Below are 24,082 nucleotides of genomic sequence, written 5' to 3' on the forward strand. Positions count from 1 at the left end.
GCCCAGCCGCTCGCTCGCAGCCTCAGCAGCCGCCGCAGCATCACTTCACACAAAGGACTGTTACCCGCTGAGCAGCTCCTCCACCTCCACGTCCTCCTCCTGTGACAGCAGCCCCGACAGCAGGGCTCGGGCGCGGCGGCGGCGCCGGGAGGACCTGTCACTCCCAGCAACCGAGGCGGTGGCAGCGGCTTTTTTTTCTTTCCTTTTCTATTTTGCTTTTTTTTTTTTTTTTGCCCTTATACCTCTTCGCCTTTCTGTGGTTCCACCCACCTCGCCCTCCCTCCTCCTCTTCCTCCTCCTCCCATAAACAACTCTCCTACACCCCCCCCCCCCAATAAATAAATAAAAGGAGGAGGGTAGGGGGGAGGAGGAGTGGTGTGTGGGGGGGGGCAGGAGGAGAGGAAAAGGGAGGCAGCGCGAGAGAGCGAGGCAGAGTCCGAACCGACAGCCAGGAGCCCGCACGCACCTCACACCATGAGATGGCGACGCTCCCCGCGCCGCTCCGGGAGTGCCGGCCCCCGGGCCCCGCGCCCCGGCTCTGCCGCCCGCTCGCCGCCGCCGCTGCTGCCGCTGCTGCTGCTGTGGACCGCGGCCCTGGGGCCGGGGGCGGCCGCCGGCGACGAGGCGGCTCCCGCGGGGGCCTCGGTGTGCTACTCGTCCCCGCCCAGCGTGGGCTCGGTGCAGGAGCTGGCTCAGCGCGCCGCGGTGGTGATCGAGGGAAAGGTGCACCCGCCGCGGCGGCAGCAGGGGGCACTCGACAGGAAGGCGGCGGCGGGCGAGGCAGGGGCGTGGGGAGGCGAGCGCGAGCCGCCAGCCGCCGGCCCGGGAGCGCTGGGGCCGCCCGCCCCGGACCCGCTGCCCACCGCCAACGGGACCGTGCCCTCCTGGCCCAGCGCCCCGGCGCCCGGCGCGGGCGAGCCCGAAGACGAGGAGGCGCCTTATCTGGTGAAGGTGCACCAGGTGTGGGCGGTGAAAGCCGGGGGCTTGAAGAAGGACTCGTTGCTCACCGTGCGCCTGGGGGCCTGGGGTCACCCCGCTTTCCCCTCCTGCGGGAGGCTCAAGGAGGACAGCAGGTACATCTTCTTCATGGAGCCCGATGCCAACAGCAGCAGCCGCGCGCCGGCCGCCTTCCGAGCCTCTTTCCCCCCTCTCGAGACGGGCCGGAACCTCAAGAAGGAGGTCAGCCGGGTGCTGTGCAAGCGGTGCGGTAAGTTCCTCGCCCCTCGGGGCGCGCTCCGGCCGGGCGGGGAGGTCGCGGGCCCGACGGCTGCCCAGCACACGCGGGCTCGGGAGTTGAGTTGCGGGATTGCGGACTCCTAAGTGATTCTCAGAGAAGGTTTCGCGGATTGGATTCCACAGGCAGCGCCTTTTCCAGTTACCTGGATTCTAGGCTTTGCCATTGGTGAGAGTCCAAGTTTGGTCCTCGGTGGGGGCCGCCTGAAACTTTTTAATCCCTTGGGGTTTCCTTCCCGAGTAGCGTGGTAATGGGCCGGCTGCTTTCTTGCGAGTGCGTCGTTGAACTTGGTTAGGAGGTGCTGGTGAGGTATGGGCCGCCGTGTGGGGGCTTTTCCTTTGAAGGAGGAAGGGTGAGTCCGACAGGATTTTCACGCCTTTCCTTCATTTGGAGTCTTGAGTGTGCAGATGGTCAGGGGTTTGTGTCTGTGGGAGCCCTCGCAAGGAAAGGACACAGCGCCGACATGTCTCTAGAAATGGGGCAGAGTTTTTGGCCAACTCCATGTCCAACAGATAGGTGCAGTCTGTACCTCGGGAATAGGTGTTTGTGAGAAATATAAAGTTGTGTGTGTGTGTGTGGGGGGGGGGTATTTTTGGTGACGTCCTCTCAAGAATTTTCGTTTTTACAATATTTTGGTTTGCAGTGTGTTTTGGCATCTCAGTGAATCAGAACAGATGAGCGTAGTTAAGGAGCTTCACGTGTAGGCCCTGAAGAAGAATTTGGGAAGCCAAGTTTAGCAATCGATTTCCCAGACCTTTTCCCCCCATTTTCCCGTTGGAAAGTATTGTTTTCCGGTCTCCTTCATATGATCAGGTCTGAGAAATTAACCGATAATCTGATTACATTTCTGAGGTAGTGTTGCATTTATGCCATTCACAAAATAATTTCTAGGTTGGAAATATCTGTATAATTTTCTGATTACCATACAATCACTAAAGCGTAGCAGGGTATCTTCTCAAACCATAAATTAACATGATTACACATCGCAGATTCTAACATGCACAGTAGCTTTTTCCCTGTGTCTTTATGTATCTGCCTAATAGATGGTTGGGTTAATTGAATTTTTACAAAAGTCAGCACCATGCCAGGCTCAGTCTGCCTGCGATGCAAACTAAGTTCTCTTAAATTTGTATCTGATGATAGCCAATTACTTAAATTTCTGGTTGGCATTTGTGGTGCTTATATCTTGCAGTTAATTAATACCTAACAATTTGGTTTTAATGACAGGAAAGAGCCTTGCTCATCCACCATTTCCCTATTTTAACAATGCACTTTGTGCGCCAGACCTGCTAAGATTGCACCACTCTGTGGACAGAAGCTGTTCTCAGACAGTGGTGCTGAAGAAAGCTGAGTGACGTTGGGATTCCCCGGGTCTGGCTGATAGATGTCACTGTAAAACATGGGAAACGCTCTGCTGGGAGCTGTCTTATTAGGGAACACAAAAGCTCAACACCATTGTACTGCAGTATATGTTACTCTGCTCTAGAATCTGAAACAAAACCTTTTAAGCCACACCATTGTCCAATTTTCACGTGCTTTATTCTATGTAATTCAGAAAGGATTTTGCATTTACCCCAAATCACGAGTTGTGAATCATTTACTATACATGGTGGAAATTGATATAAAAGGGATCGTAGTTGGCAGTGATGCCTAGGATTGGGTTTGTGTTACTGGATTAGCAATGGTGTTTTGTGTTTTGACTAGAAATAAACGTCAGACTTCAGGGATAAAGTTCTTCCAAGCATCCCGAGGATGTTTAGAAATGGAATATTCATGTTGTCTGGAGAAATACCGTTCTGTTTTTGTGCTTCTAAGGGGGAAGACCTTCAGGAAGGTAGTTTTCCTCTTTTGTTTGTCAAAGGAATTACATAGGAAATTGTGTCATGCGAAGCAAAGCAGGTTTTTAAAATGAACTGGAAATCTCCCTGTGTATAATTGAGTAGATTAAGAAATCATGAAGTTACAGCTCCAGGTTTGTGTAATTATTGTGTGTGGTGATTTTAGTGTCAGGTACTTCGAGGTTGTGGCTGTTGCATGAAACCTTAACTAACAGGTTTAGCTAAAGCCTGACGGGAATTATGCTAAAACTTTCTCTTGTGTTTTTATCAACGTGGTAGTTATTGTACTATTGTGAGATAAAAGTAAATACTATGAGCTATTTTATTTTAGAGAATGTAAACTGGGGAAATCCATACTGGAATATTGGGTTTAAAAGTGTGTGAGTGTGTGAAAACTTGGGAGTTCACCCCATTGGGTGGTTTCTGTTAACAGTGTCATTCAGAACTTACCAGGCAAAGGAACACCAACTGGAAAAAAAAAAAAAAAAAAGACACATACAGAGAGAAGAGGGGCTGATTTGTCCTGGTTGAGCTGGTTCTGTGTGCTTCTGGTGAGAAGATTTCAGGGAGAGTGATGGAGCAGGGGGTTCTTATCTAACCACATGAAGCTGCCCTGGGGGCGTGACGGTTGTGTTGCTGCCTGAGCCATGATGCCGGGCTGGAGAGGGAATATAGCAAAGTCATTTTGTGATATCATATCCCGGGGAACAGTTTCCAGCTCTCATGTGCTCAGCTGCAGTGTTGTTTCCTACAAGTTGCTTACTAGTGTAGAAACCACACATGCAACAGATTAGCTTTAGGGTTGAGCTGATAGAAGTCTCCCCTGAATTTTTTTTTCTTTTTTCTTTTTTACCCATCTGAGATAAACTCCTGAGCAGTGTCTGTATAACAAGTTCTTTTCTTGAAAGATGGGTCTTTTGAAACAACTGCTTAGTGTATTTTAGAAGACAACACGGAATCTCATAGCTTGTTTGCTTTGCATTTGAAGTTTGTATAAATTACATACACTTCTTGTAGTTGCTTAAACACTTCCCAGTCTTTGCTTTTTCTCTTGCTCACCGAACAAGCTAAGAAATATTATTAGGTTTTATATTAATTGGAATGCAAAATAATTTGCTGTTCATTTAAATTTCTGTTATTCAAACAAATCATCATGTGACGCACTACGATTTTAGTTTTCAAGGCATTGCAGTGATTCCAGGCAGAAAATGAGGTCCAAAATACTGATGTTGAATAACATCTATGGATGTTATTGGGGCATGCAAGATTTGTGCATCATCATCTTATACTCCAATGTAGATATTCGGTCTATGCTGTAATGCTGGAATATATTGATAACATAAGCAGGTTTATCACATATTTATGATAAATGGCACTTGGTTTTTCTAATATCCTCAGTAACTATTTAAGAAAGTGAGCTGACCTTATGGTGTTAGGAAAATGACAAACGCTGCAGGGATTCTCCAGCCACCACTGAAGAAGATAATTCTTAATAAAAGCTATATTAAGTAAGTAACAGTAGGAACAGATACAGCTTGACTGCTTGTATTTCATAAATCTACATGTAAATCTAATTTCCCGAGTCCTTTTGACTGCTCTGTCAGCTATATAAATCTTACTGTTAAAAATCTATACCTAAAACACTTTTCTGTTGAGTAGACAAACCGTATATATATTTATATTTATGATAAAAAAAAATGAGCCCAAGATTGGTCATTTGGAAAAACAGTTCCTTGGAATAATAATGTCTTAAAAGGAGAATGTAAACATCTGAAGTAGGATATTTTACAAGCACTAGGGGGTAGTTCCCCTTCATTGCAGGAGATCTGCAAGTCCTTGGGGTCTAGGAAAAGTTGTACCATAGGTCTTGATGTATTAGGTAAGACTGGGAAGCTTACACAGCACTGAGGGGGCTGCACACTGCACCGTCCTTCCACTGGCCTGTATATTTCTAGCAAATGAGAGCAAAAGACGTGATTGGGCAGGTTAGTGCCCTTGTCAGATGTAATCTATTCATTGTTCCGGGAATCTTCTTTGCTTCAGGGCCTGTTTTCTTCTTGTTATCTTTTTCTTAATTATAAACATAACCTCTTTTAATATGTATTTTTAAATTTCAGTGACAATTTATGAATTAACCAGATGTCCAAAGACCTTTCAACTCTCATCTGCCCTTAGTACTTAGTAATACTTAGGTTTTTGGTTTGGTTGTCTTTGATATGCTTAAATGTTTTGAAAAGCATATCTGTACAGATAGGTCTTAGTGAATATTTTGATTAGCCTTATATAAATGAATGATAATGAAAACAAAAAGCATACGATGAAAAATGGTGGTAGGGTTCATTAACCATTACAGTCATTGAAAGTAAAGAATGAAAAGTATATAATGAAAACAGAAGGTAAAAAATTAGGGTTCCTATGACTCATGTAGTTTGTTGCCAAAAGCAATAGCGTAACATGCCTTAGTCAAAGTTTTCATGAGAAAGTGAGGACTCATTTTGAATGTTCATATTCTTAAATAACAGAAATGACCTTTGTGGACAGTTTCCCATCCATATAGGAATGCTCTGAACGTGTGCATGCACGTGTTACTCTGTGCTCTTATGTTATCATAAAACTTAAGTTAAAATTAAAGTAACATTATGAGCGATCATATGACCTAGCCACTCCCCCAAATATCAGTCACTTTGTACCACGGAACAACTGATGAGTGATACATTCTGCCGTACTTTTAAATCTGAAGTTGAGTTATTTGAGAATTTACAGAATACAGACTTCAGTCTCTTACTCATTTGAGGTAAGTGCTAGTTGAGAGGTTGTGTTTTCATATTGTTTAGTGCCATGGTGTGCTTGAAGCAAGCCTCTTTCTGAAGGCTTGCCTCCTGGCTCTCTGTCCCCAAATGATCCTTACAGGTTAAAGTAGATAAAATAAAAGAAATTTTGGTGAAGTTGAAGGCTTGAAATGGGTTGACTCATCTCTGTTTGGCATAGATCCAATGTTTAGGGGAAAAAAAATTTCCCCACCTTAGATTTGCCATCAAGGAATCCTACAGAGAGATACATAGATGGTAATTTACACTATTTTTTGGTCTTTAAGAGAACCAGGATATTTTTCCTTATCGAAAGCAGTTTCCTTGCAAACTATGTCCTAACCTGAGTTCTCCCCATTAGGACCTAGTAAAATTTTTAATCTTGCTTTTCATAATAACCAAACAAACAAATAGAAATTTAGTTTACCCACAGCTTGGATGATACACGGGAGACCGTCCTAGTAGGTCTTACTTCAGACTCCATATGTATATTCCCTTCCTCTCTTTGCTGTGTGAGGAAACTGCAAAGGAAGGCTTTAGGTAAACAATGAGGCTTATGAGTGGATCCTAGTCTGTGAGAAACTGAAGTATAGGACTGCTGTTCATCATTACAATGATTAGCCTTCTCTTGACACCTCGGACTTCCACTGTCTAGGTCCAAATATGTCAGAAAATGGAGATCTTAGATCACAATACTGTGAATGTAGATGGTCCTTCCGAGTCTGATAGGCTCATTGTCTATCTCATGAGGGCACAGATGGTAATCTGCCTTGTATCTCAATTTCAGAAGTTTTTCTCCCAAAGCCCAAGGCTCTGGCTTTGGATATCTGCCCCACTGTGCTGGAAGAAAACAGCTCAGAGTGGTGCATGATTCCGGAGCTGGTAGCCAGATTTAGGAGGTAATGCTGGGCCAAGACAACCTGGAGGAGGGAATTGTTTCTTTTCTCTTTGCTCTGCCAAAATATGTGAGCTGAGCTGAGCCCAGCACAAGGGGACATTCTTGACAAGGGCATTCGAGTCTTGGTAGTGGGCACATCTGGGAGCTCAGGACATGGAGGGGGCGTGATAAGAGACGTGAGGCATTGTATGCTTTGCTAAATTTGGAAAGCTCACAGCAGTAATACTATCATCCCAAGTGTTTGTCTGTAGCCTGGGAATTGCCATTGAGGCAAAGAAAGCTAAAAAATTGAGAGGCTGACTAAAACCATGTGGTCATAACTGCCACTCAGTTGAGTTTGTATCTTTTTCCCCTCTTTGATAGACACATACTGCTTGGTGGTTCTGTGTAGATTAAATACCTGTTAAATAATTAAATGAATACATGACAGAAGCACCCCAGCTTGTTGGGTAGTAGCAATCGTTGTTCAAGGTTAAATTTTGAGAGAAGCGTTTTTGTTTTGCTTTTGCTTTTTGTTTTTTGTTTTTTCCTTTTCCTTCAGGTCTCTTATTTGGTGAGCTGCACATTCAGAGGAAATAGCAATTAGAGCTATATCCTACCAGGACACCATTGCTTCCTCTCACCACCCAGGGCCCACCTCTGCATCAACTTTTGGGCTTCAGAAAAAGGCTGTTTAATCTCGTAAACTTTTCCCTCTCAATTATTTCTTGATAATATTTATTCTGTGTGGCCTATAGCTCCAGCTGGGTAAAAATGCCCTGCATTGTAAAGACTTAGAAGCACAGAAGAGATTTTTGAATAGTTAGTGTTTTGAGCCAACCCACTCCCACATCATTCCAACTCACTTGGGTACTAAATCTCAGTACTCCGAAATTGTATGTTCTTCCTTGATCTCCCCCAACAGGTGTTTAACCATCTGAGCAATAGAAGTTCAGTTCTTGTAACTGAAGATCGAAAGGCGCTGCTTATATCCCTAAGAAGCAATAAAAAAGAGATGACTTTCTTTTCACTGCCCCCCCCCCCCCCCCTTGTTTTTGACATCTCGTCAGCTCTTGGACAGACTGCAGGTGGGAGGGCACATATCCACTTGGGCTTAGATGAATAATGAGATCCTTTTCCGTCACTGTCTCTGTTGGCCCTGGAGACACTATGGGCCATGATGTGTTATCAGTGAAGCCGCAGATGCAGTGGCAGCATTTTCCTCCACTGCAGGGAGCATCCTGGCCGCACCTCTGCACAGTTCATGGCAGCTATCTACTGAGGAGAAGGATGGCTGTGTTTGCTTCCAATAGAATTTGTCATTAGACTTCGCCCTTGGGAGGTGATCCTGGCAGTCAAGGCTCTTTGGGGACTGCCAGGGTGGAGATGTTCTGCTGAGTGGGGGTGCTCCTTGTCATGTCATCAGCACAGAAGGGCCACAGCTTTGAAATTTCACAGGCTCTTCTTTGCCAGCCTGGACACCTCTGAGATGCAGTTTCTTCCGTTGTCTTCTTTCCCGTCCACTGAGATTGCTCACCCCTGTTCTCAGGATCACTAGCAACTTTTCTTTCACTGGAGCAGGAATTTTATGAAAAATGCTAGCATTTTGGACTGTAGTCTAATTCTGGTGAGTGTTTCCCCCCCCCCCCCATTGTAGTAACATAGAATTTACCACCTTAACCGTTTTTAAGTTCAGTTGCATTAGGTATTGACATTGTTGGGCAACCATTACCACCATCTATCTCTTGTCATGTTATCTTCCCCGACCAAAACTCCATACCCATTAAATAATAACTCTCTATTCCCTTCTCTAACCCCTGCCAGCTACCATTCCAATTTCTGTCTCCGTGAATTTGATTATTCTAGGTACCTCATAAGAGTGGAATCCTACAGTTTTTGCATTTTTGTGACTGGCTTGTTTTATTTGGCATAACATCGGTAAGGTTCATCTGTGTTTTAATGGGTCAGAGTGTCATTGCTTTTTAAGGCTGAATATTCCATTGCACATATAGACCACATTTTGTTTATCCATTCATTTGTCAGTGGACATTCAAGTTGCTTCTACCTTTTGGCTATTGGGAATAAAGCTTCTATGAATGTACAAATATCTGCTCAAGACCTGGTTTTCCTTTCTTTTGGGCGTGTGCCGGAAGTGGAATTGCTGGATTATGGTAAGTCTAGGTTTCTTTCTTTCTTTCTTTTTTTTTTTTTGAGGAACTACTGTACCGTTTTCCACAGTAGCTACACCATTTCCCTTTCCCACACAGGGTTCTGATTTCTCCATGTTCTAACATGTTTTATTTTTTTATGGTTTGATAACAGCCAACCTAATGAGTGTGAAGTGGTGGGGAACAGTTTTTATATTGTTTTCTGTTCCGTGTTCGTGCCTCTAATTATTACACTGTCATTAATAAGAAACGAAAGTGCTCAGAAAACAGAGGTGTTTATTTGTTCAACTCTTAATTTACCCAGCATTTAGGTTCCTGAATTGCAGCCACCCAGTAACTAAATTACAGCAGATAATGGCTTAGTAAAAACCAATACAAGAATTAAACAGTAGACTTGGCCAAGGGTGCCTGCGTGGCTCGGTTAAGCGTCTGACTTCAGCTCAGGTCGTGATCTCACAGCTCGTGAGTTCAAGCCCCATGTCCAGCTCTGTGCTGACAGCTCAGAGCCTGGAGCCTGCTTTGGATTCTGTGTCTCCCTCTCTCTCTGCCTCTTCCCCACTTGCTCTGTGTCTCTCTTTCCCTCTCTCAAAAATAAATAAAAACATAAAATAAAAAAAAAGTAGACTTGGCCTTTGGTCACCATAAGAATATTGTATTTTTCTTCATATGCTATCAACATGGTCTAGAAAGGTGGCTTATCATCTTTGGATGAGTATCAGAATCTTTGATTTTAATCATTCATTAAATTTACATACTCTCCCCCCCACCGCCACCATTTCCTTGCCTCTGTTCTGTCCACTGCTCCAGATTGCCTTCTGTTAAACACTGCACTGGAGGATGAGTATTTCTAAAATTTTTTTCTAACATTTATTTATGAGAGAAAGAGGGAGAGAGCATGAGCAGGGGAGGGGTAGAGAGAGAGGGAGACACAGAATCCAAAACCGGTACCAGGCTGTGAGCTGTCAGCATATAGCTCGATGTGGGGCTCAAACACATGAACCACAAGATCATGACCTGAGCTGAAGTCAGATGCTTAACTGACTGAGCCACCGAAGCTCTCTGGACAGTGAGTATTTCTAAAGTACTCCTTTTATTGGACCTCTCTTTGCTCAGAAACTTTCAGTGGATCCACCATAGTTAACTTTAGATGCTGGTATTTCCTGTCTTCCTTACTCCAGACCAAGCCTAATCTTTTTCAGTTTTACTGTATAAATGTTTTTATCCAGTCTAATTGCTCCATGAACAGGCCACACACTTTCCCACTGCTGTTTTTACATAGGCCATTTCTTCTGCCTGGATCTGTGTCTTCCCTCATTTCTGCCTGTGGATATTCTGTCTCCTTTAAGGGACAGGTCATATCCTACTGCCTCTATGACAGTCCCAGTAATGATCCTGTCAGAAACACTCACTGTAGTCTTTGGACACAGAGCACCTTTCCACTGCAAGCTTTATGCATGGTGCCATCGCAAATTTCCCTTATGTTATTGTTGTTACAAAAAAATGGATGTAGTTAACAATTTTTCTGTGTGTAGTCTTGCCTCACCAGTTAGACCACAGTATCTGTGAGTAGACCCTAGGGGATGGGGGTGGTGGGGAGGGAAGTCCTCAGCTTATTCACAACTGAAAAGTGCCTGGCCTCAGAGTCAGGAACACTGTTTTTCACTTCCAGCTTTGTAGTTTAGTACCTGTGTGCTATGTGTAAGTAACATTCCCTCCTTGGGTCTCAGCTCCCTAGTATGCAGAGTGGGAGGGAAGAACCATGTTCTTCATGGTTCATTCAAAGTGCATCTAGTCCTTGTTCAGAAATGACCCAACAGGGGCCTGGGTGGCTTGGTTTGTTAAGTGTCCGACTTTGGCTCAGGTCATGATCTCACAGTTGGTGGGTTCAAGCCCTGTATCGGGCTCTGTGGTGACAGCTCAGAGCCCGGAGCCTGCTTCAAATTGTGTATCTTCCTCGCTGTCTGCCCCTCCCTTGCTTGTACTCTCTGTCTCTCAAAAAGTGAAAAAAAAACTGTTAAAAAAATTATTAAGAAAAGAAATGAACCAACATACCACTTCTGCTACTGACCCTGGAACTTTTCTCTTCCTCTCCTCTCATGTTTTGCATTGTTCCAAGGAGTCTAATCCTGGAAAAACGATTGTGAAACATTTAGACAATCTGAAAGGGCCGTAGGAGAGCTTAATGAGAGGGAGTCTTCACGAAAAAGTATCTCCTTCCTCCCCTAAACCTTTCTACCTCCGTTGCCTTTTCATGTTGTTGTCATGTGTCATGCTCTCTGAAATCATAGAAGTTACTTGTGTTCATGAGCTTCCTCTCTTCAAGAAGCAAATACCATTGTGTCTTCAGCCCTGTCTTTGAAATTATAAAGGGTGATTAAGAGATGAATCCACAACTGTAAACTTTGAGAAGAAAGTTCAGCCATTTGTTTCTATAAAATGAAAAGAGAAGAGTCAAAGTGTTTCGTTGTGAGTTTTGATTTATTTAAAAAATGCAAATCTGGCACTGTTTTAGGTTTTAATAATTATCTGTGTTGTGGGAACGCATGAGGCCGGCACAGAGCGGTGAGGGTTTGTTTACCACGGCTGGCAGCCGTCCTGGTGATGGTAGGGACAGCATTCCCACGTCAGTGTGGGGTGGGGGTGAGAGGCTTTCTTTCTCAGCTTATGATTCTTGTGGTTTGGGCAAGAAAATAATATATCCTAGTCCTTTTATGAGTAGAGCGAGCAATGCTGAAACAAGTTGTCAAACAAGGAATAATTCACTTTGACTTCTTCAATTACTGCAGGCAGAGGCCTTGGCCGTGCCACAGGGCCCGTCCGGGGCAGGGCAGGACTCCGGCAGGCTACGTCCAGTTTCATTTTTCCTTCACTTTGGCCTCCCTGAACCCCTGCTGAATTCATCTGCTTTAGTAGATTCCACACTGCTTGTAAATTGTGGTTTCCAAATCCATATCTCTAGGCCAAACCCTAATTTTTTTTTGGGGGGGGGGCGGGCGGGCTCCAGGTTCATATATCCAACTCTTTACCAGATAATCCACCTGAATGTCCTATAGGCACTTTATAGGAAGCACATTAAATGATGTCTCCTCATCTCCCCTGCCAGTCCGTGTGTATATCTGTATGCTAATAATGAAGCTGCTACCACTTCTGTTATAATCAGTACTATCACTACCAGTGGCTTTCTTGATTGACAGCTCATTCTGTGTCAGAGTAGTAGGTGCCCCTCTGAATTCATGTAACCCCTAACCGTATGAGAGCATCAGTGTCTTCTCAGTTACTTCAAACAGGAGGCCTCTCCTTTTGCTCCATAGCCGTCTGGTGACCAGATCCCATTGATTCCGCCTCCTTAACATCTCATTTGTCCCTTCTACCCCAACGTCATTGTTTCTGTAGTGATTCCCATTCTTACTGCAACAACCTCTTAACTTGGCTCATGGATTCTCCCCTTCTTAAATTCACTCTCTCTGGCGTTGCTGGAGTGATCTTTCTGATGCGGAAAAGACCATACTGCACCATTGCATGAGGCTCTTCACTTGCCATCAGGATAAAATCCAGGCTCCTTAAAATGGCATAGAAGGCCTTTCACCTTTTGTCCAAGTGTTCTTATCTGGTTCCTTCTTCTGCCTGGAACCCTGTGCTACGCCGATGGCATTGGTCCCCATTTGCTGAGTCGCTTGAGGGCTCTGTGCACTTGCATATATAATTTCCCTTTCCCAGAGTGGTCTGCCTCTCTGTCTACATTTTGTACCTTTGCTACCTTCCTTTAGTGGGAGAATGGTTAAATAAAGTATCATTACTTAGAGATTTGTTCCCAATACATTGTCGAGCGAAAAAAGTATATTATTCTATAATATGTGTATGATTACTTTTATCCATCATCTGTTTACCTCATCCATCTTCTCTGTTAATCTTGTGTGTCTATCTAAAGAGAAATAAAAGCCTGAAAGCTATATAACAGAAGGCTGTAGAACAATTGGGCATTGGCATTATTGATGTTTAGAATTTTCTTCATTTTATTTGGATTTCTAAAGTTTTTATACTTAACGTGTATTGCTTTTTAGCAAGGAAAATCAATAAATGGTGTTTTTAATAGAAATACTGACTTGTAACGAGGACTGTGTCTTATTTAAGGGATTTTGCCCCTGGAGAACATTGCCCTCCTCATAGTAGATGCATTTGTAAGGGCAGGCTGACTATTGTAACAAGTGATACCCCAAATATGTAATGGCTCAAATGCAATAGTTTATTTCTGCCTAGTGTGCAAAGCAGGAGATGTTCTAGTCTCTACTCGCCTCTAAAAGAGACCTGTGCTAATACGTGGGGTGTAGCTGAACCTCACTTCAGACCAAATTGATTGAAACGGGCAGGGTTCCAGTTTGTGACGGTTATTTTATTTTTAATAGCTTGGCTATCTGAAAAGTGGACAAATTTGTCTTGTGCCTCATTGCAGTGGGATAGCCCAATAGGTGTGTGTGGAGCAGATCATAAGAGCTATCTATGTGTATTGTAGATAAATAGCATATTAACTACATGCTCTTCCTTGAGCTCAACTTAGCATTTTATAGGTTAGTTTTGCAATAAATCTTCGAAGTTTAATGCTCACTATGTCTGGTTTCATTCACTGTCATTGAAAATGCACAGGGTGAGGCCACATTGACTGTGTCTTTCACTAGCATGTTAGGATGCCTTTTAGACCTCTGTGTTTAACAAATCATTTTGATAGAGGGACTGTGGAGAAATCCTCTCACGCTTTATCACTGCTGACTTAATTGGGTTTCATGATGCACATTTCTTCTTAGTAGGATAAATTAAAATGGCTGATAAAGCTGCCTGTAAAAGCGCAATTGTGAGGTTAAACCTGCCCGGTGTATTAAATGTATTGAAGAGTAATCTTTCCACTGTTTTTAATCACTTTTACTAACTTTTCAGTAGTTCTCTTTCCAGTAACTTCCTAAATAACTGTCATTATGCACTCAGTAATATTTCTCTTTAACATACTATTGAAAAGTCCATGAAAATGATTAAGGTGCCAATATCATCCACCTACTTCCTGAACGTAAGAATTGTTGGTGATTTTATGATTAACTGGGTGTATGCTTGGGCTTTCTTTGTGCAGCCCAGGAGGAAAAGGAGCCAATTTGTAACAGGTGAATAGAGACAATGAATGAACGCTTTTGAAGCTGTGTAAAAATAGTCCTTTGCGCATCTCCATCATACATATTATTGTTATGCTCTTTTGAAAAATATTTGTATCAAATATTAAGGTAAAAAGGATGTTTAAGAGTTATGTGTAAAGTATAAAGAATAATGATACATTTGTCGTGTTCTTCAGTCTTCTCTTGGTACCAAGTTCTTGAGTTCCAGGTCACTAAAGAAGAGCTGAAAGGGATCTCTTGCCTGCAGGTCAATTGGAGGGCATGTGTGTTCATTAAAATGGATTAGAGATGTATCATTAAATTACCCATATCTTTTGCAACCAATTTGTACAGCCCCCAAATCCTATTCTTTCCTCTTAGATTTAGGTGCTCCTGACCTGTCAGAGAAGTCGCGGAGGCCATCCTGAGGATGTTGCTTAAATTATGAGAATCGTGAGATCACTAAGCCGATGTAGGTAACTAATAGAAGAAGAAAAACAGGGAGTGTACTTGATGAATTTGCATATTCAGTAAATATTTATTGGGCATCTATTACTTGCTTGTCTCTGTACTGTTTCTGGGATCGTGGCAATGAAATTAGACCTAGCTGGCTCTTTTCTCTCTAAGAGCAGAAAGAACTGTTACGCAAAGAATTGTAGGAAAAATATTTACAATTGCACTAAGCTTTATGAGAGAAAAGTACAAGGTACTATGTGAACATATAACAGAAAATTCCATTTTAGTTACAAAGGTACAGGAAGGACTCCTTGAGAATGAGGCATTTCTGAGTGAGGTAGGGAAGGCAGGGGGTGAGGGAAGGTCATGTCCACTCCTGAGGCAGGGATGAGGGACTGCATGTGAAAGAGGCAAGGATGATATCTGAGAAGTAAGGAGAAAAATACAATCATTCAGGACTTGTAGGGATTCTGGACTTTGTCCTGAAAGCATGGGAAACCACTGCAGGATTTTTAAGTCCAGGAGTTACAAGATTTCCATTTTTATTATTAAAAAAATTTAATGTTTTTTTATTCTTGAGAGCAGGGAGAGAGAGAGACAGACAGAGTGTGAGTGGGGAGGGACAGAGAGAGAGGGAGACACAGAAATGGAAGCAGGCTCCAGGCCTCTGAGCTGTCAGCCCAGAGCCGGACGCGGGGCTCAGACTCATGAACCGTGAGACCATGTCCTGAGCTGAAGTCGGACGCTTAACTGACTGAGGCACCCAGGTGCCCCAAGATTTCCATTTTCAAAGTATCACAACTGGCTGTTGCACAGAGTGGGCTGGAAGGGACCTCCAGTACATGCGGGGAGCTGAGGTGGGGCTGCGAGTGAGATTAGGATGTGGGCTTGCTCTAGCGTGGGGTCAGTAGGATGCAGAGAAGCAAACAGATTTGAGACTGCCTTGGAGGTCTCTTTTAGTCCTGGTGAGGAAGGTGGAATGCTTGTAGAAGGGCTGGGGATGATGGCTCCTGGGTTTCTGGCCTGAACAGTTGTATGTGTGATAGGGAATGAGGTGGGGGGAATATTGCAGGCAAAGGAGTGTTCAATTCCTTGTGTTTTTGATATATCCCAGTGGAAATGCCAGGGAAGCACCTGTCTGGATGGAGCTCACAAGGCAAGTCTAGGTTGGGTTTATGAATGTGGGGTTTTGGACAAGAACAGGATTTCTGTCTCCATGAGGGTAGGTACACTTGCTTAGCGAAAGTGGGTAGAAGGTGGGGTAGAGTGCAGAAGGAAGCATGAGCCACCTTTAAAGATGAAGCAGAGAAGAGAGAGAGGTGACAGGAAGGGAGCAGCCGGACAGTGAAAGGGAGACCTAAAGCGGATTCAGGATGGAGGAAGTGTTCGAATCTATGAGCTGCGTCCGAGTCCCTAGAAAGTCACTTGGGAGAATGGGTAAGGGAGAGCCCAAGCCAGCATCTCTGGAGTACTGACCGCTGCCAAAACACCACATTTAAAAGTGTGTGTTGTTGGTAGCAGCATAGAGGTCTCGTAAAGCAGTTCTGGCCAAGTTGCCAGGGTGGGAGCCCAGACAGGGGTGGGCTGAAGTACTATGACCAACCTCTGGATTATGAAGTCTGAGTTTTACTAATTTTTTTTGTTTAAACATGGTAGCAGGAACCTGTTTTAAGAACTGACTTTTTTTTTTTTTTTTTTTTTTGTCATGGAGTTGGGAAAAATGACTATTTGAGAGAGAGAAATGGGTAGTTTATACAAAGATATGATTTTTAAAAAAATCAAATTGTGACATACAGTGTTACTAAAATGTTGCTGAAGGTCACCCTTTTATTAGTGTGTTTGCCCTTAGATAAGAGTCTTTCCTATGTACCATGGAAGCCACTTCAGTGGAAAATTGTTCAGAATTTTCTTGACATGTTGACTTGAGAACGAAGTACTCTCTCTATAGTAGAACCCAGGTCCTTTGGGAATTTTAATGCATCGTCACATCAATACTTGTGAAGTGACATCTATCAATCTAATTTAAAAAAAATATTTGAGTCCAAAGGTCCTTGGACCGTGTATTAGGTTGACAGAGAGCTACCTTTATCTGAAGCTATGACAGAGTGTTTTAATGCACAGTAGTCAAGAAATGCAAAGTTATTATTCTGACAGTAACTGAATGCATTTTTCCTGCCTGTCTACATAGTCTTTTTATTGCCTAGTAAGCTGCTGGATTGATGTGTTCATAGCGATATTTGCATGTGGAGTGTGAACCATGATGGGAGGAATAGTTTTGAATTTCCTGTTTTCATTTGTTTCCTTTCTGTGCAATAATAGTGTTTTCGTGTGATGATTTATACTTTGGGTATTCCTAACCCTGATACAGTGTAAATAAGCTAGGACTCCTATTTATGAAAACCACACATTATAAATCAAAGGAAATCGGGGAAAAGTTTGAAAAGGAAATCTCCAAAAGATAGGAAGAAAAGCTGTGAAACCTCTGACCTTAGCAGCTTCTCAGTCTAGTTCATCTTGGAGAACCATGGATGGATTTTTGGACCAGATGCTCTGATATTGCACAGGCCAGTGGTTTGCAGGACTGGTTTGCAGACTGGAATATAGAGATTTCTGGGCTAGACTCCTGGAGAGAATAATTCATTTGGTCCAGAGAGTGTGTCCTGAGACTCTGCATTTTTGAAAATCTCTCCAGGTGATTTTGGTGTGGACTTAGGTTTGGGAGCCCTTAGACTCCCTAAAAGTTTTAGGGGTGCCTGGGTGGCTCGGTCGGTTAGGTGTCCGACTTCAGCTCAGGTCATGATCTCGCAGTTCGTGGGTTCGAGCCCCGCGTCGGGCTCTATGCTGACAGCTCAGAGCCTGGAGCCTGTTTCAGATTCTGTCTCTCCCTCTGTCTCTGCCCTTACCCCTCCCCTGCTCACACTCTGTCTCTCTCTCAAAAATAAAGATTAAATAAAAAAAAGTTTTAGAGCTTATTGAGTTTCTATTATGTGCCGAACATTTTTACATATTTTAGCTCCTTAACACCAACATGTATCATCTTATTCCCATTTTAACCCAGGATTCAAAAAGGTTTACAGAACTTTAAAGGTCACACAGCTGCTGAGAGGCATTTATTTGCATTCAGGTCATTTGATTTCCTCTGTTAGAAGCATGACAAGGTTCAGAACAGTACAGCCTGATAGAATGCTAGTTGCACTGTCCCTTGAGTGAGGCTGTCTTGTCCTCTCTGTCACAATGGGCACCCGTTGCTAGCAGTCAACTTTCTTGTTGATCTTTAAAGAGTTTACTTGTGAGTGATTGGGTAGGGGGACTGGATGTGTTTTGACAGTATTGAAGTCAGACCTAGTTGTACAAAACTGTGTCTTCAATATCCTGCAATGAACAAGCCCAGCTGTGTGTCCAGAGAAGACATTGTGCCTCTAAAAGGTCTATGCTAATAAGTTCGTTGTTGGATTGAGGAAACAACACACATGAACGTTAATATTTCTCCAGGAGGGGAGTGGGACATGGTGAGGTCCAGTAGGGTAAGAGCTGGAGCCTGAAGTGTACATAGCATACTGCTTAAGGATGTGGCCTTGGCTTCTAGGTTTCCCTGTGTCACTTGTGACCTTGGGAACGTTTCTTGAAGTTTCCAAACTTGATGTAAAATGAGAATAACGTGTCTGTCTTAGAGATGAGCGAGTGTGGGCTGGGATAATGTATGTGCAGCACCTAGGTTATAGTCAGTGCCTTACTGATGTTAATTGGGAGAGCTAAGAGGTAGTTAGTTCTCATGGAGCCCAGCTCAGGGCAGCAAGGATGCAGTGTAGCTGGGGACGTGGAGGGAGGTAGCAGCAGAGGCAGACATCAAGATGAGCATCACCCCCTTGAGGGCTGTGCTGTTCCTTCCCTTATGAATGGACATTCCCCTAACCTGGGTGCCAGAGGTCCTTTAACAGAGTACTGCCCCAAGTGTGCGGTTGTGCACATTAGGAGCGTTGTAGCAGCCAGGTGCTGTTCAGGATTGCAGAGCCCTGGGGCCTCGCCCTACCGACTGCTTGCTGTCCAGGTGTTCCTGATGCTTTCTACACTTTGGGCAGCCCTGCTTCAACAGGCAGCCCCTCTCGGGTATGGGTTGCATCTGGGGAAGTTGCTTGGTCAGAGAGGAGTATTTGTTCAGGCTCAGTTGTGCTGGCTCTGCAGCAAGGGTTCTTTCTGCAAAATGCTGTATGTGGTGGCAGCAGCAGAGGCAGGGGAAAGAAGGAAAGTGGAGAGAGGGAGGGAGGAGAAGGAGGAGAGAGAGAGAGAGAGAGAGGGAGAGAGAGGGAGAGAGAGAGAGAGAAACATCTTTCTTTAAAAAGTTAAATGAAAATATGCCCTTTCCAAATGGACTCTGGGGCATGGCTCCAAGAAAGAGCAATAATGAGACACCAAGTAAGGGAACTTGGAGAAGAGCAGCTGGGCAGCATGTGAGCAGATGACAGAGCAGCAAGGAGGTGAGAGTGTGTGGTCTGCAGCTCTCCTGGGGAGGAGAGAAGAGCCCTCCTCTCTGCACCGCATGCTAAGCCTGGAGTCTAAGCAGCAGCAGATTGGGGCAGGTGCCCTTGGGGAGGAGAATTGAGATGGCCCCATTCCCAGAATGACCCCGAGGGAACCTTCTCGCACATACAGAGGAAAAAACCAGTCTGCCAGACCCCACTTGCCTATCCAGAGTGCAGAGTGGCTGCTCCTGTGGTTTGGTCTCAGGACTTTGGGAAGATTTCTCATCTTGCTGTGTGCTCTGTGGAACCAGGCTGAGAGCAGAAAATTTGCATTTAGAATATCTTAGGGGAATTGAGCAAGATGAAAACTAACCTTTTTGTAGTTACATAAAAAAGGACATAATGGCTCTTTCTATCATCTCCCTAATGATTTGAGCTTATTTAGTCTGCTCATTCTGTGTTAAGCCCTTCATATATATTACCTCCCTAAATCCTGATAACTAACCAAGAGGTTGGCATCATTATACCCATTTTACAGATGAAATAGTCTCAGAGCAGTTATATTTGCCCAGGACACACACCTAATAAGCGGTGAGGCTGAGATTCAGAACTAACTCAGACTTGTTAGAAAGTTTCCTTGTATACTAAATGCAGGCTTTCTCTTCCTTAGTTCTTAGAAAAAATGAAAGGCAACATATGTAACAACCATTATAATGTAAACAATAAAAGTAATAGTATTTACTCCTTGCTCTCTCTTATTCAGCAAGTACTTATTGATCATTGACTGCTCTGACTATGCTACAGTTGTTCTGTGGGATATGGAGAAGTTGGAGGAAAGGAGATGTGTATGCTTAACCAGAGTGCAGACACATGTCACAAGTGTTCAGACCTGTGTACTTCTCCTATGAAGGAGAAAACACCCCCCCCAACAAAATTCACAAAAAAATGTAGGGAGGATATTAATTTAAGATGACACCTTTTGAATTTTTTTTTTTCCAACGTTTATTTATTTTTGGGACAGAGAGAGACAGAGCATGAATGGGGGAGGGGCAGAGAGAGAGGGAGACACAGAATCGGAAACAGGCTCCAGGCTCTGAGCCATCAGCCCAGAGCCCAACGCGGGGCTCGAACTCACGGACCGCGAGATCGTGACCTGGCTGAAGTCGGACGCTTAACCGACTGCGCCACCCAGGCGCCCCAAGATGACACCTTTTGGTAAACAGGAGTGTTTATGTTTGCAGAGTGTGTGATAAACCATTTGCAGAAGCGTGTTGCATGTATTTGTTTTAGTTAGAAAAATAATTAGAGCAGGAAGCATCTTAATAATACTAGACATTTGCTCTTTCTTTGCATAGATTATATACTAACAAACTCAGGCCCACCTGCCATTAGATACAATTAAACTCTCTTGCGAAAGTACCTCATCAAATGGGGGAGAGGTTATTTCTGTGTTCTTACACATTTTCATCAAAAAAAAATTAACACTTTTCCTTGGAAGAAATGTAATTTCTGTTTTAGTAGGAGAAAACTAGAATAACACCCTGGATTAAAGTCTATTATCAGAAAACATGCCTTTTTTTTTTTTTTTTTTTTTTAAATCTCGAAGTAGGTTTTTTTCATATACTCTTGGGAGTCTGTACTAATATAGTCATTTTCTATAATCTTAGCCATCATTCATTCTTTTAAATTCATGTCTCTGGTCTCATTTATAATTGTTTTACATTTTTTGATTACTAACATTTAATAGCAATCACCCATTAAACCTATTGTGGTACCTAAGTATGTTATAAATTTATCTGACATGTTATTGCTTCTGGATTATAAGCTGGGAAATAATTACAGATCTTGTTCTGGTTGTAATGCTATTATTATGAAGATTTAGTATTTCCCCAAACAGTTTATGTAATTTGGTCCTTTTCTTAATTTGTGTGTTCCTTTATTTGGTGGACAGGATATTTTCATAGTTGTGTTTAAAAGGCATAAACTCTGTCTCAAAAAAAAGAATAAATTCTCAGAGCTGTTGATTGGAGAAATCCTTTTACAATACCATATTCTTTTTAGCTCTCAGGCAATTCTTAGCAGATCAAAGGAATTTCTTGGCCACTACCAGTGGTCTGACTTTTATCTATCTTAATGAAGGTAATTAAGGTTCCTCTGAGTACCAGGATCTGGTCTTGGTCCTAAGTAAATTAGTCCTCACTAAGATTTTCGAGGAGAAGTACAAGAAACACTGCAAGAATTTTTAAATTTTCAAACTTCTATTTCTAGAGGTTCTGCTTAAGGTAGTTCCTGCAGTGTGGGAAACTTTGGTCTGCATAGTTGGCAATATTTTAGGGAAATAGGGGTCTTTCTTTTTCAAACTCAGATGATTCTTTGGATTCCTGTGTCCTTCATTTGAAATGCATCTGCAACATTTTTTGGATAGGTAGGGATGAAACAAATGCTTCTCCAGTCAAACAACCAGCATGTTCACTGTATCATTGATTTTCATTGCTGGTTTTACAGCATATGACTCTATACAAAGTTATTAATTAAATATGTTCTGACCTTTTCTAAGCAGTGTCCTATGGATGTCCAGTTTTAAATTCTCAACCAAATGTTAAAAGTCAATGAAAAGATCTTCACAGCACTGCTTATGCTCTCCATATTCATAGTCATTTATTGAATAACTGTGCTTGAGCACTTAGTATGGGCCAAATGCTGTGCTAGGAATACATGCTTAATAAGAACCTTGCCATTATGATGCATGCTTGTATTTTACAATCTGTCAGCTCAGCCTCTCTGAAAGGCCATCTTTCCTGAAGTGGTTGCTGAAATTAAAAGGAAAGGGGGTCATCTTGGGGTTTAACCTGAGTTCCTTGTCTGTCTTTTCCTGAGTACACAATGGGCCTTAGGGAGAAGAGGGAACGACAAGAGAATACATTCCTAGAGCAAGTGGCTTTCCAGTACAGGGCATAAGCTGGCACTTCCAGGATCAATGAAGCCATAAAATTAAGTTGTGCAGTTGGTGGACAGGGGCAGAGAATTTGTGGGCACTGGGGACGTTTCCAGAGTTTTACAATATCAAGGACTCTAATTGGCATCTGAGTACTTTAATCCATAATTTAAAAATAAATGTATATAGGTTGATATATACATTTCAACCTATAGGAGACCTTCACATTTGGTCTGCAAAGTTCTGATTGCTTTAATGTGCCAGGGCCTGGTTATGTAATATAGATGCAATGGTAGATAGGTAAGTTCTCCATCTTTCAGGACCTTGTGCAGCTACCAACTTTGTAACAGGTGTTAGCGGAGCTCTTGTGTGTGCCTATTTTGTGTATGTCTAAGTGCATAAGTAACTGTGAAAGCCCTCCATGGTTAGACTTTATCATTAATGGGATGGAATAGATTTATGAATGTTAGAAACCCAGGTATGGGAAATAAAAGCTATCAAGAGTTAGCTGTTGGGATGTGGGAAGAGAAAGTGAGGGAATTCTTTCAGTTTCTCTTTTCACCATTTTCCCTGCAAGCTCCTCCCATGTTAGGAGTTGGTCATGTGATTGATCCAATCTGCCTTTCACTGGGCCATGTGCCATTTTGGGTCATCTTTCCCTGCTGTGGCCAGATGTGGAAGAGCTTGTGTTCCCAGGGATGGCTTGACATCCTCCTTGCCTGCTGTGCATGGCAGGTCCTCTCTCCTTACTTGCTCACCGTGTGGATGGGACACTGGGAAGTGCTCAGGGTCTATGAGGCTCGTTTGCTGGAGGGGACTATTGGTCTTTTCCACAGACCCAGCATAGATTGATTTGAAGAAAGTAGGAAACTTCAGTGGGCCTTTGGGGTTAAGTTTTGTACCCAGGAACTTTTTACCAAAGGAACTTGGGATTTGGAAATAGGTGTTTGGAATTTGTCCAACTGATTATTTTGTTTGTTTCCCTTAGGGAACTCCAGAGAGGAAGGGAGACAGAGAATCAATACCCTTGCCCCCACCAACAAGCCAACAGCACAGTCCAAGGAGGGACTTGTAATTATTACCTTTACTATATGTTTGGTATCCATTATACAGTTAGCTGTGGATGATGGTATATATGTACTTATTTTCCTAATTAGGTTTCGGGTGGGTGATTGAAGGTCCCATTCCTGTGGGTCTCTGACAACACCTACTAGAATGTCTTACATAAAGCCTGACTGATTCTTTTTTTGCCCCCCCCCCCCCCCAATGTAAAGCCTTCTGGAATGGCGTGTATAGTTGTTAGGAGCAGGGTTTCCATGGGGCAGAGGGCAGGACTGTGTCCTGTTACTGGGCAGGAATGTAGGTTGTACCACACTTGGAAAGTCTCTTACTTACTCAAAAGTACTGGTCTGCTTCCTCTGGTGGGTGGTTTTCTTGTCCCATTTTTTCATCCTTTCTATTTTTAGAGCTGGAAATGAGAGGAGGAGGATGCTGCAGGTTGATGTGGGAAAAAATTAGAGAAAGCAGAGAGACTAGGTAGATGTACTTGACTTTGTTCATTTCATTCACAACTCAGTCTTATTAGAATATGGTTTTTCCCTGTAAAATAATTACTAAGATTTTCTGATCAGCTGAGAGAAAAGATAGGGAGAAAGGCTTTACTCTTTTGCAATGTGGTAGACATTTGTCATGTTTCACTGTCTAGCACCTACCTTCTCCCTCCTTACCCTCTTTCCTGCTAGACCCTTCCATCCTTCCCCAACAGAGAGAAGCTCACTTGTAAGTCCCTGCCAGTCAGGACTTCATGTCACTGGGAATTCCCCTAAAAGAAAGATGTAATCAATTAATAATTATACTTTTCCATCCAAAATTTTTAGTCTTCTTTGAAGACTGAAGAGGTGATTTAAATGAGTGGTGAAGGGTTTAACGGGCTGTAGGGAAGCAGTGGGTACCCACCCACAGAGTGGGGGAAGGTTGACATCGTGAGAGAGAAGATATAATTGAGAGTGAAAAGGTGCTAAGAACTTGGCTGTGAAGTTCTTCAGAGCCACGTGGAAAGACTGTTCTACCAGGTCATTCAGATTTCTTCTTGTAATAGTCTTCATTATTGGGTTTTGTAATTTTTCCTTTTTAACCTCTAAGACAACTTAATGGAATATTTTAATTAAACAT

The 24,082-nt window shown here is 43.2% G+C and overlaps 1 protein-coding gene across 6 annotated transcripts in view; it reads left to right on the forward strand.

Annotated features, from left to right (window-relative positions):
* Nucleotides 1-356: 356 nt before the first annotated feature.
* The window catches only part of NRG1 (neuregulin 1), a 1,130,312-nt gene continuing 1,106,586 nt past the window's right edge, over nucleotides 357-24,082 (forward strand). The window contains exon 1 of one of the 6 annotated variants that reach the window (XM_086703390.1): nucleotides 357-1,207. In XM_086703390.1, the coding sequence (XP_086559516.1) occupies nucleotides 475-1,207 (733 nt within the window). In that variant the 5' untranslated portion in view covers nucleotides 357-474. The remainder of the gene's footprint in view (nucleotides 1,208-24,082) is intronic. The other 5 variants (XM_086703388.1, XM_086703387.1, XM_086703385.1 and 2 more) reach the window with 5 other exon arrangements.

This window comes from Puma concolor, chromosome B1, assembly GCF_028749965.1.
Source record: "Puma concolor isolate L17-30 chromosome B1, mPumCon1.1.hap2, whole genome shotgun sequence".
Lineage (NCBI taxonomy): Eukaryota > Metazoa > Chordata > Mammalia > Carnivora > Felidae > Puma > Puma concolor.